This window comes from Telopea speciosissima, chromosome 1 (genome assembly GCF_018873765.1).
Source record: "Telopea speciosissima isolate NSW1024214 ecotype Mountain lineage chromosome 1, Tspe_v1, whole genome shotgun sequence".
Taxonomy (NCBI): Eukaryota; Viridiplantae; Streptophyta; class Magnoliopsida; order Proteales; family Proteaceae; genus Telopea; species Telopea speciosissima.
In genome coordinates, this window is record NC_057916.1 from 53,408,453 (window position 1) to 53,421,575 (window position 13,123).

General features: G+C 38.0%; 1 protein-coding gene across 1 annotated transcript; it reads right to left on the bottom strand.

Annotated features, from left to right (window-relative positions):
* Positions 1-239: 239 nt before the first annotated feature.
* LOC122660210 lies at positions 240-8,961 on the bottom strand. Its single transcript, XM_043855428.1, has 3 exons — positions 8,757-8,961; positions 5,335-5,389; positions 240-486 (listed from the first exon to the last, which is right to left on the bottom strand). Exons 1-3 carry the CDS (start codon positions 8,833-8,835, stop codon positions 327-329), a joined length of 294 nt encoding a protein of 97 aa, XP_043711363.1. The 5' UTR covers positions 8,836-8,961; the 3' UTR covers positions 240-326.
* Positions 8,962-13,123: the final 4,162 nt, after the last annotated feature.

Here is a 13,123-nt window from a genome sequence, read left to right on the forward strand (position 1 = left end):
ACGGATGCTAAGAGATATTAGGGTGTCACAACTCAATTGAATTTCTAGCTTACCTACCTGTCAGTCTGTTATGGTAATTACTTTAGTTTCGTTTTATCTTGATAGATAAATCACCATCCTTCCCCTTTTTGAATCATGATCATCCAAACATGGCACCACCATCTCATGGAAAATTGCGTGCAACTGTATGACAATCCAACTAAGGGCAATGGTGACTGTCAACAAATAGTAAAAAAAACTACAAAATTGATTATAGAAGTACAGCGTAAATTATGGACGAGACCAATAAACTATCCTGTGTTCAGATGAAACTACATTTACTCAATTTACTCATACAGCTTTTTGGCAGATTTTGTTCTCAAAGTCTTGCTTTCATTCTTCAGGGCTTTCTCCTCCAACTTCTCCATTTGGGAGGTAGCCTTCTCTATAGCTTTTTTCTTTCTTAGGCTCTTTGATCTCCTCGTCGGTAATCCTTTTCTGATCTTTCTGTTGTTTTGAAAAGTTTCACAAAGTGGAAGACAGGAACAAGGAGTCAAATCACAGCAGGCAAGCATTCAGCATAAAAAAACCAGGACAATATACTTGACTTCTCCAAATGATTTCATTCCCACATTAATTAGCTTTGCTTCTTACAGAGAGATTGTGAGGAAGTGGAATTGCAGTAAATATGTAAGATTTTCTCCATATTTCTGGTTTTGCAACCCGACTTCTCACATTAAAAGATTATAAACTCAAAGTTCTGACAATGAAAGACCATTAATTCATGCAAAGGTGAGACGGGGGGGGGGGGGAGGGGAGGGAGAAGGCATTAATCGTAACCCGGGATTTCATGAGCCACAGCCAGACTATTCAGAATTTCAGACCACGAAAGACTGGCCCAAACATTTGGTCCCAAGCCAAGACCACCTGAGACGCATGAATCATTGATTGGTTAATGAACTACTAATTCAAATGATCAAATAGCTTAGACTGTTCAAACTAAATGATCCACTGGGACCTGAAGATCTAGCGTACAGAAGCAACTGCTGATGCAGAACAGTCTGGGATCCAATTCATTTTACAAAAAGCAAAAGACCCTCACCATTATGGTATTAGGAAACAGTTTCTCTAAGGTCGCTTCAAGAGACCTCTCTACAAAAGTGACATATTCAAGCCATGTGAATGTCTGATGTCCATGAAAAATAGATAGCCTAGCCCAACCATAAGGTCCACCATGCATTAGGCTTCTCCTTTGTTTTATTATAGGGTAAAAAAGCTTTTCAAAGTGACACACTTAAGAGAACCCATTCTCTTACCACTGCCAAGTCTCTCAAGTACATAGCATAGTTGTCACGGCGGTTAGGCGACCCAAGGCATTGGAAAGGGTTAAAATTCAAGGTGACAACAATTAGGCGAGTAAGGCATCCGCCTAGGCGACCAAGGCGCCCAAGTCAACCAAGGCGCCTGGACGCCTAGGTGACACCTTGACAACTATGGTACATAGGGTCCAGAGGTTTGGTAGATTGTCCAGTAAAAATAATAACGCCAATTAAATAAATAAAAAAAAGAACCCCAAACAATCAGCCTGACTAGTTGATTTCTACCACCAATGAACAGCACTTGTTTGAGTTCTTACGACAAGGTCAACAAACATGAAAGTTCTTTTACTAGGTTCATCCAATTTAAAGCTTTTGGGCAAAGAGAAAATAAGGAATGAACATATTAATTATTAGAAGTACATAATAACTGAAAAGTCGACAAAAGGTTGTATAAGGTGGCATAGATATGTTCAAAGATCTCTCAATGCACCAGTACTGATGCAGATAAAACACAGTACTGGGCTTATTTTAGTGAAAATAAGCCTCAAGTTGGGTTACTTCTATGTTGGGACTCCAATGGGTATTCCTTATAATAGGTCACTTTAATATGTCTAAAATATGGGAGGAATGAATATGGGATTTATTAATTACCTAAAAAGTTGTGTGATCTAGTTAGTCATATCCTGTATTTTTAATAGGTATTTAAGCGTTTTAGTTCAGCAGGAATAGGTCTCTCTGTGTCCAACCCATAGTTTGTTAAAACATGTTTTAAACAGACTACCATTTTTTTGGCATTGTAAACACATACCGCCGAACTCGTCTCAAACAAATGCCAAAAAAGGGGTTTGTTTGAGATCATTGTTTACGTTTTTTTCATTTAAAAATGCTAATGTTTTTTACTACAAATTAAACTCAAAGCCTGCGGCCTGCCTATAGGCTGAGCCCTTCGTTGGCATTGGTTCTGACACACTCATGCGGTGGTGGTGGACGGCACTGGGGTTGGGAAGTTGTGTTTCATTTTATAGGATTGAAATCTTATTCAATTCCCCACATTAGCTGATGTGGGAGTAAGTGCTCACTACTGAGCATTGACTTGAGAGTTGAGACAAAGTAATAGGGTGTTTTGGGCTCTATGCCCAACCGACACCCAACCTGTTACTAAATGGGACAGATTCCATCCCATTTATAATTGGTGGGTTTGACCATTCAAGAGAAGTTTTAGGCTTGTTTGAATGATGCAGTTGCAAGGCCAGATCGACCTCAATCGGGGTATTAGGGAAATTTTCTTCTTTTTATTTAATTTATTTGAGTTATTTTTGTCATTTATATTTTATTCTTGTTTAGCCAACTATAGGAGCCATTGGAGATCGAGTTTGAGTTCAATAATTCAATTCATTTTCAGGATATGATTAGGATTGTTCGAGTCTTTATATTCGCATGTATGTAACCAATGATAGATTTGACTAGGAAGTTGGGTTGAATAGAATTTGAGTTTTCAACTCACAGCAGTGCTTGTGCGAGACTGGTAGCAGGCCAGACGAGGTCCTCCTCCTTCCCTCATTTACGTCTGGTTAAACCTCCTCCTCAGGTCAATTCTCCTTAATCCTTCTATTATTCTTTTTTGTTCCTTATTATCTTCTTCCTTGCCCTTTAACCTTCTTCTTTTCCATAATATTCTGGTATGTATTCTACCCTGTTCTGGGCAGTAGTTGCAGACCAACAGAGTCGAATTGTTCTCTCATATACCAAGACTTTTTACCTCCAAACTCCCGAATCCTACACTCCAGAGTTGCCTTACCGTTAGATATCTTCCAGAAACCAAATCTGGTTCCTGGCTCCAGCTATGCCAATAGACCTAACTTGCACAACTTCTTCTGCTTTATTCCTTGCTCCTTAGGTCTATTATTGGTTTGGATTTGATAGGGACAGGAGTTATGAACCTGACCTTGAGTTTTCCTTTGATTAGGCTCCTGGTAGAAAGGCTGGATCATTCGCAAGGAGATTCCACCATCGCTGGTTTACTGCTTCATCATGAGGAAGAAGAATAATTCTACTACTATTCAATATTAAATACCTATTTTCCTGTTATTTACAAATAAGCCCTTATTTAAGTTGATATTCATTATTCCTCTCTCTCTCTCTCTCAATCTCTCTCCATGAAATTCCAGAAAAAAACCTCCATTTTCAACTTTAATTGCCATTAAATCCATATTACTATCCTCCTTTGTTTCAAGGGTTTTGTACTTCAGAATAATTACAGAATTGCCACTGTTCTTCTAATTGGATTTACATGCTTTAGTGGGCCCATAGCAACCCAGAATTAGGGTTATGAAACCCGTGTTGCAACATTGAGTCGGTTTATTGAGTTTTTTATATGAGGTTGTAAGGTGCGCAGACCTGGACACGAATTTAATAAATGGAAATGGGTTTTGTCTTTTGGTTCTGTGAGATTCAGAGCTCTTTTTTACTGTGGTGATTCACTAGAAGCCTGGTAAGATTCCAGAAATGTTTGGTGGTGAATTCTAGTGGGGATTGGAGGGATGCCAACTCTGAGGATCAGGCAGGATTCCAGATTCGTATCCTTCTTATCTTCTCCTTTTCTTATTCCAATCAATTACCAGGTCAAATCACTCTATTTTCTACCCTGTGCATGTCTTTTGCTCTTTTTCCTATTAATTTTTTTGTCAACATAATATTATTCTGTTAGCAGATACACTCACCTATTTCTTCTCTAGTTTCTAATTCTGTTACTTGTTTTGTTCTAGGTTCTAGTTCAATTCTGCTTTAAAAAAAAAACATAATTCAATCGATTTCTAGTTTTCCTAATCTAAGTCGACTTCTTCAAAAATTCTGCCTTTCGATCTAATTTCTAAAATCTGAGTTTAAAACACTGTTCTGGTTCTGTTAGTTAATGGTTCCTGTTAATTCTGTTCTAATCCATTAAGTTTCTGTATCAATTCTTAAGAGTCTTAATTCAAGTTATTTTTTTTGTTGTTGTTTCTTAAATCCCAGTTTCTGAATCAGAATTTATATTCTGATTTCTGATTTCTGTTTAGTCTCAGCTGCTGGTCACTATTATTGATGTTCATTGCTAGTGGCTATTCTGAGTTTTAAATTCTGTCAATCGAGTTTTTTGCAATTAAGGATTTCTGATCTAGAGTCCTAATCACAACAGGATTCTTTCATATTGCAGAATCTAGTGTTCTTTATCCCATAACATAAATTCAACCAGAACCTTGGCCAAATCAAACTATCTTTATTGGTTCTCTTAAAATATGGTTTGTCCTTTTTTCTGCGATCCTGTCGCAAGCAGATCTCCCACTAGATCTCAGTGGTTTGGGTTAGATCTGCATTAAGTTAAGGATGATATGATTCAGATTGGAGAAGCCAAAAGAGATATGGATCAGCCTTTAATGACTTTAGGAGAAGTAATGAGAAAAAATGTACAGATTAGGGTTAACACCAACTAAGGCTTTGAATAAAGCTAAATGGCAACACAGAATCTCTGTAACGACCCCATTTAGTAGGGATAATGATTAGCTGAAGTGAGTGGAGTATTCAATTAAAGCTTTGGGCACTAAGATCCTAAGATCTATCATTACGTGTAACATAATAGTAGGAAAACCAAAAAAGGCCTCTGATAATAGAGGATATGGCTCAATGGAGGGGATATTTGTGGAGCAGGATTTTGTAACCAATCAAAATAGTTGGAAAAAGGCCTTGCTTGTGATGAGTTATCCATCTTGCAAGTACCTTACTGTAGCATGTCACCATATTCAATTATTATTTAAATAACTAGACAGAAACATACATTTACCCCATCTCTTCGGTGACATCCGATAAATTGGAACATACTCTTACACCCCCCCCAACACCCCCCCCCCCCCAAAAAAAAGAGATTTTATTTTAAAGTCATATTCTATTTATTAATGGTATAGTTATTTAATAGAGTAAATTGACTTTTTATCCCTGTCCGGATCTCAGAATGAAAACATTGAGCACTAGAATCAGGAACCAAGGGGTTAGTAGTACTGACCTGTCAAGAACACCAAGGACTGAAGAGGGAGCTCTAGTCTCTGATGTGTCCATTGCTGCATTTACCACGAGTTAGGAAGGCAAACAATGGCATATAGTAAAATGAATTGTGATCAAAGAGAAACCAAAATGGACAAACATCCCAATCAAATGACAGTTTATGGTTGGTCCAAGATCAGAGGTCCCATTTTCTGCCATAAACGTACTCTACACATCCAGAATTTGAAACATCCACGTAGGACTGTAGGAGACCATGTTTACCCGTCTAAAAGAATAACATTCAAATGGTAAATTCATCCTAGTGCAGGTGGCCTCCAATAAGGTAATAGACTATTGGGATCCATTAAATGGTGATCCCACTATGCTATTGCGCAATATCTACAATCTTCCACCTCCCAAACTAACGAAAAAATGTATTAGAACATGCATATAATAAGGCGTTGCAATGATTGTTAAGCACAATCAACCTTCTAAGCAATGGCCATGGGAGTTGTTTTCTATTTTGTGGGACATAAAATGCTTATTGGGGAGCTTTGATAATTTTGAAGTCTGTAAAAAAGACAGGTCTTTTATTTTCCCTGCCCACGAACTTGCTAATCAAGCCAGATGTAATAGCTCTAGTATTTGTATTTCAGACATTAACTCTATTTAAGTTATTAACTGCTTTTTATCAACAAAAAAAAAAATGATTGTTAAGCATAGCTACCTACAGAAACAGATATGCAATCCAAGAATAACAATAACCCAAATTACTCCAAAATCAGAAAAAGAGATACCAATAACATATGAGAAGAAAGAGTACCAAAAAAGACAAGTTGAACACTCTGGAAAAAAGGCAGATTAGAAGACAATTTCTATTGAATATTTGAAATCATGTTCCCCTCCTTCCTTAAGATCTAGCAAGTAGCAAATAGGAAATTGCAACAGATTCCAAACTATACTACCACAAAAGCCCAAACTTGTGATTCTCCAACTGTCAAAGTGGTCTACTAGCTTTTTGGAAAAAAAGGTTAGAAAGATGTGAAACTCTAATGAATCTGAAAGTGATTCCGATAGAGATATTTGAGGTTGTAGCAAGTTTCCTCATTTTATTCTCTTTCTATTTTCTCTAGTTTTCTGCACTTCATACGTAGTTTTCTCCTATCCACAACCAGCTATTACAAATTCACCAATCAGAAACCCTAATCTCAACAACCCTGCAATCCATCACTATTGGGGCTGAAAGGCCAAAGCTAGTATGGAGATACATTTTCATCATTTTCCATTTTATTTTTTGTAAAAAATATTTTTTGTAAAAAATATATAGCTTTATGTATTTTTCAAGATAAATTAAAATTAATTCTAGTATAATAAATAATCGGATTGGATTGGGTTGGGTTATAATCGGACATCAACATCCTTGTCGGTATCGAATTTGGATCACAAGGTGCGAGATTCGCAATCAAATTTGGATCTGACTCGAATCCAGCCCAAATTATCGATCACAATTTCATCAAAAAAATATATATATATCGATCACAAAGAACAATGAATCGGGATCAATCCTGATCGAACTAGGTGTATATCAGCTGATCCAGGGATAATCCTAGCTGAATTAACTGGGATTGGCCTCAACACATCCTGGTCTAAACACAGAAAGATAGCCAATCCTTCTTAAATGGCTAATTCTTAAGCTTACGGTTCTTCACCCTTCAATCCTCCATTAAACCCTAGGTAATAAGGACTCAGCCATAGGTGGCAGTGTCCACAATAAAAAGGGGTGTCTAACATTATTTGCTGTGAACAACAACATAACACATACATAGAAAAACTGGTATAGGTGTCTAACACAAACACAGTGTCTAACACAGCAGAATTTTGATTCTGGAGTGAACTTTTACAAGTGTCCTATGCCACAAATCCCTATCTTCCCCTTGATATTCCACCAAACATTAATTCTTCCCAGTTGAATTCTACCATTACTTCAACCTAGATGTAAATATTCCTGCCCAGCTATGAAACCTCTTCAGCCCACCACCAAAGCAGATCCCTTCAATCCATTAACCCTGCTTTTGAAATCTCAGCAACCTTCCCTGTCATGAAAGCAGAGTTCTTTCTCTTTCCTAATGTAGGGTGGTTTGACAGAGCATAACCATAGGTACTTCCTGTTAAGGAAAAAATAAATCTCGCCACTTTCACGATTCACAAAATTCAAGCTCTAGATAATTAACATGACACCCATCCTGGACAAATTTAAATGAATTGCTTCTCCATGTTCAACTGTCAAAAGAAAGAACGCTAAACCTTATAGGTTCTTTTTTCTAGCTGAATGAACCATGTCATAGAATTATTCCAATAATAACAAGCGGTTGGCTAGAGTCTCAAATGAGACTGATCCCAAGCATTGACCTAAGAAAATTTACCCGAGAACATTCCTTTTAGGATTACAATTTTGTTACCATACTTTTCCCACCCACCCACCGCCTCTTCTCGCATTGGCTACTTGGTTTTCTTTTCCCTGGCTTTAGAATCATCTCATTCCTTGCTTGAACCAACCTTCCTAAGCAGCCCAGGCATTTCGGTATAGCTCCAAGTAAAGCAATCCCAAAATTCCTGGGTTGGATCCCAATGTGGCAAGGCACAGTTAGCAATATGTGAAATAAAAAGTGATAAAAGTTTTAGAGAGAAAAATCAGCATTCTACCCAAGAAAATAAAAAGAGTTGAATACTTCGGTAATAGAATCCTGGGGCAAAACCTTTGGAAAGGAAGAAATCAGCCAGTTAAAAGCTACTTCCCAGAACTCGTCCTCTTCTTGACTGGTCCCAATAACTTTGAACAGTTTAATGGAATAGCATAGTTCTTATCAACAAACGTTAAGAACGTAATCTGAATTCACTACATCCCGAACTCAATATTTAGAAAGTACGAAAATGGCAGCATAGTTCTTATCAACAAACGTGAAGAACCTAATCTGAATACACTACATCCCGAACTGACGACTTGGAAAGTATAAAATGGGACAATTGAGCAACATAACAAATATTAAGATATACTTGGTTACTCGCTTAAAGTTCCAATCATCTTTGGACTGGAGTCATGGCACCACATCCAACAGAAGGATTTCAACCACCTCTATTCTAAAATTTTGACATTTTCAATGCATGCCATTTGTTAGTCTGACTCTCACAGGAACGATCATATTCAACATAAATTTTTAAAATATGGTATTACATTTGCCAGTGTTTCTAACAAGAGTACAAATATAAAGAAGTTCCATTGCCAGTGTTTCCAACAAGAGTACAAATATTAAGAAGTTCCAAACCTTATTCCAGTAAAAATTTTCTGCAAAATTTAGATATTCAAAATTTCGGGTTGAAAATTTTCGGCAACGTGGAACGAATTTATTACATTAAATGTGCACTTGGGAACTGAGATTGAGGTACCTTGGGGAATGCTGGCAGTGTCCATAGAAAAATCCATTGCAGCAGAATTTTTCTTCTTCTTATTTCTGTTCTTCGCCATGGCCTGCCTTCGAAGAAATGTTTTAGGGATTTTTGGATGATTATAGAGAACAGACTCCGCGAAGGCCTAGCAGGTGAAAACTGCGAAGAGAAGTGGAACCCAGAATCAACGTAAAAGAAAGTTCAAAACCCTAGTTTCCGATATGGTATTGTCTGACTCGAGGATACGTGTATATGTCTGGCTGTGACTCTTGTGCGAGTATGAGTCGGTGACTGGTGGCTGTTTCAACTGTTAAGATTAACCGCGGAGGGGGCACAATCTACAGAAAACGGAGGCCACTAAAGGGGTGCAAGTTTGGCTCGAGCCCGAATAGAGCCTGGGTTGAGATATCTTGGCCCTGTAGGTGGGTCAGGGTTGGGAACTTCTAGTCTTGAATCTGGGATGGGTCAAAGTTGAGGCCTAGGTTGAGTTCTGTTTGGCCCAACCCAACCATTTCTTCTTCTTTTGGTTCTTTTTTTTTTTTTCTTTCTTCAAGGCCAGGTCGAGCCTGGGCCTAGCTAAGGAGACTCAGGATTGGGCTAGGATTTTAAAAGGTCTGACCCTGTTGCAGACCTGAATTTTCATCCTATACAGTAACTGCACGGTGCAGTACTGCATCGTGCGGTGGCTGTAGAGGCCATGTGCACCATGTGGAGCCCGCTGTGCCACATGGCTTTTGTTGCGCCACACGATGTAGAACTGCACCATGCAGTTGTAGGAGAGGACAACGATTCTTGCAGATCTAGGCCAGAGTCAACACACAAGCAGAGCCAAAACATAGGATTGGGCCTCCAAAGTGAAAACAAATCTTGATCCCTAGGCCAACTCAGTCCAGTACAGTATAGTCTGTTGGAAGTAGAAAGTCTTTTATTTTTTTTTCAGTAAATGTTGGAAGTAGAAAGTCAAAAGCACAAAGAGGGCAGTTCGAGGTTACACATGGAAGTCATAATTTGATTTGATCGAGCTCATATTCCACCAATCACTAGGCTTCAATGCTTCATAGAGCCCTTAGAATAATGTATGTCAATCACCACAGAATATGAAAAAGGAAAATACAAATGCTCTATTTGGTTGCAAGGGAAACGCAATCAGATCATTATTAAAGTGGAAATTTTGTAATTAAATTTGGTTATTAAATTTCATTTTACTTTGCAATTAAATTCCTTTGATTTGAAAAATAAACTAAATTTCATAAATATATTTATCAAATATAGTAAAAGTTATAGGTATATTATATGTTCATGTTACAAAGCTTTCAGTTTTTGGATTAATTTCTATCACTCTTGTATACTTGCTCATAATTACTCAAATTCTCCTACTAATAACTCTTTTTTGATTTTCCAAGAAATCTAAACTTTCACCTCTCTTTCTCCTCTAGTACTTTAAAATACCTATATTACCCCCAAATCATAGTTTGAAAACTAGGACTTCTGACTCGACATGCCCTCTTAAAACCCAGTGTTCCAGATGAGTCAAACATGGTCATGGCGAGTGTAGACTGTTGGATTAATTGCCTTTGATGTATGAGTCCATCGAACCAATTTATTTTGATTAAATTAATTAATTGCTTTTCTTATTTTATGTGCTTGTTATAATTGTTATACTTTGTGCAACAGCCCAAAAATACGACATATTATTCACAACTATGGATAGACTTGGACGCTCTTTTCTAAGATTATCGTATTTTATGTTTCTCAATAGGGGTTGGGTGGAAATGTAAATATAGAGTACTTTGATATGTTGAACATTGATCCATTTAAAATTCCTAATGGTTTCACCATTGGTTGTTTTTGGCAACAAGAAGTTCTAGTAGTTACTTTTTCTTATACCTGAGAGCCAATTATGGTTATGTTTATGTTTTGTGTGTTTGTGGTGAGCCAATGGTTGATGTCTACCGATAGAATTGACTACACATCGCTTCAGCGTACATGACATGAATGGCGATTGGGGTAACATCGATAAAGTTACCACTGCCCATTAAGGGAGATCATCCATGAGTTGTTGGACTGTGACTAGTTGAAACCATTTGCCTAGGTACTTGTTTTTGTAAAGAATTTGAAGCATTTTGATTATAGTATATTAAATTAAATATATTTGAAAAAAATATTTTTGTCACAACCCTAGACCCGGACAGGGTATAAGGTACTGCCCTCATGGCCATTGGTCAGAAACCACCATCCACATTTATATGATACCCAACTCTCATACATCACATGCATACACAGCAGAAGTTTTAACAACACTGGAGCTAGATCTATGATACACACATTGTGTATACAAATACTGGTGACAGAAATTGTAGATTTTACAGAGTTTTTTTTCTTCTTTTGGTAGAATAGATTTTACAGATTTATCAAGTAGATATATTACAATAAAAACTTATATTAACACATTGTTTTTCCAAACATTAATGGTCCTCATGTCTTGTCTTTAAGGTTAGTGTACCACGTGCGCTCACAGCCCATAGAATATGGGAGGTATATACACCTCTCCTCTGATCTCATCATCTGAAAAATAAGTATACAAATAGGGGTGAGATAACAGCTCATTGAGGAAAATACAATATAATACAAGCAAGTGCTTATGTGCTTAAATAACAATGTACAAATATGTATACAATGTTTTACAATTGAGTTAGTCAATCTTGTAAAATGCCAATTGTGCACATACAGTTGAGGTTAGTCTGGCCTCGTATCATCTATTCAACTTTTTATCTCAATACTACAGCCGAGGAGAGGAATGACATAGTTTGTAATCGTACTCATGTTCTCACAGTCCCGAAGGACAACTAGTATATTCGTGGTCCCGAAGGATAACTCGTTGTCCCAAAAGATAACTCGCAGTCCCGAAGGATAACTTGTAAGAAAGCTCATCCAGTACCTAACCTTCTATTGGAAAGGGAAGGTATCACAGGGTCATGCTCTCTTACTACTACTATTACCAATCTCATACACTTGAGTCACATATCTCGTACACTTATTCACATAACTCGTACACATACAGATGCTTACACAACTTGTCATGTAATATTTCAACATAAACCTCTCAACATATTGCATTTCATATACGTACTTATAAACATTCAATAATTTCCATCTTGCTCATTTGCTAATTAACACTTCATAAGACACATAACCAAACCCATGCTTATACAATCCAAGCTACGATATTAGTACTTATAGCAATTCATAATAAGCAATGATATAATCATAATCAAGTATACCATACAATCATTCTTTAATATAGTAATAGTAGTATGATTCCCTCACCTTGCATAATGCAGTGATTCGCAGATTCAATCTGTTTGTCATAGCACTTAAGTCTCCCAAGTCCTAAAATATAAAGCCAAAGTATGATGTCAATACATATTACAACCACATTCAGCCTACCTCAAATTCCAAAAGGTTTGCTTCAAAACAATCAAAATAGAAAAATAGGGCTGATTTGGACTCATTGTATCCTTGCCGGCCTCGCCAGATTCGCAAGCGGCATGTCGGCACATTCATCGGAAGGCTCTGCCCATAATCCTGTAGAAATCCAAAGGCAACTAGTGCCCTCAGGTTCCTTAGCTGACTTTTGCGTCAAGAAAACCTCTGGTCCTCGAGTCCACCCACGAGCGGTACCTGCACAGAGTAGCAAACAAGCAAAGGGGGGTGAGCATCGGGCCATAGGGCACTGGTGGGGGATTCTTCGATGCCTAAGTCAGGTCTCTCTCTAACAAATAGATGAAATAGTGAGGGTTCTCAAAGCCTCGATCCCCTTCTTCGGGGTATTGCCTTCCCATTTATAGGGCTTGATCTCTTTAGGGCATGGTGCCCATGTAAAGGTCCTGATGTGACCAATGGTGGAGCCTTCCTCAGGAGAGGAGGCGGAATATTTCTTTGTTTTTGATGTGGAGAGTCCCGTATGGAGAGTTTTTCCTTGGGGTGAGGTCCCCTATGAGTATAGGAGCTCTTTTTTGGTGTGCATCATGAGATGCCCATAAATATGATGGAGAGTTTGGAGAGTCGTTGCCCTTTCTGGAGAGTGATATCGTCTACTTGAGGGTGGTATTGTCCACTTATCACTGCTTTTGGTAGCTATTTGGTGCACTTAGGCCATCTGTCATAGTGCTACCCCTAGTGAGGGGTGATGTTTTGGGGCGCATGGGGATGGCGACGATAGGTTGATTTACCTGATGGGCGAGCCAGCTTCTTCATGCTTCTATGAGAGATCTGGTGGATCTTTTTAGCCATGGATCTCTGAGCAGATGGTTCTTACCCAGCAGACCCGTTTATGGGCCTTTGGGTGGATGATTCTTACCAGGTGG

What these genes read in the sequence shown, in the direction of transcription:
- LOC122660210 (XM_043855428.1), bottom strand. Translation starts at nt 8,835, where the DNA reads ATGGCGAAGAACAGAAATAAGAAGAAGAAAAATTCTGCTGCAATGGAT. An exon ending in CACTGCCAGCATTCCCCAAG is followed by an intron (nt 5,390 to 8,756) that starts GTACCTCAATCT and finishes TGGTAAATGCAG; the next exon opens with CAATGGACACATCAGAGACT. An exon ending in GTCCTTGGTGTTCTTGACAG is followed by an intron (nt 487 to 5,334) that starts GTCAGTACTACT and finishes TCAAAACAACAG; the next exon opens with AAAGATCAGAAAAGGATTAC.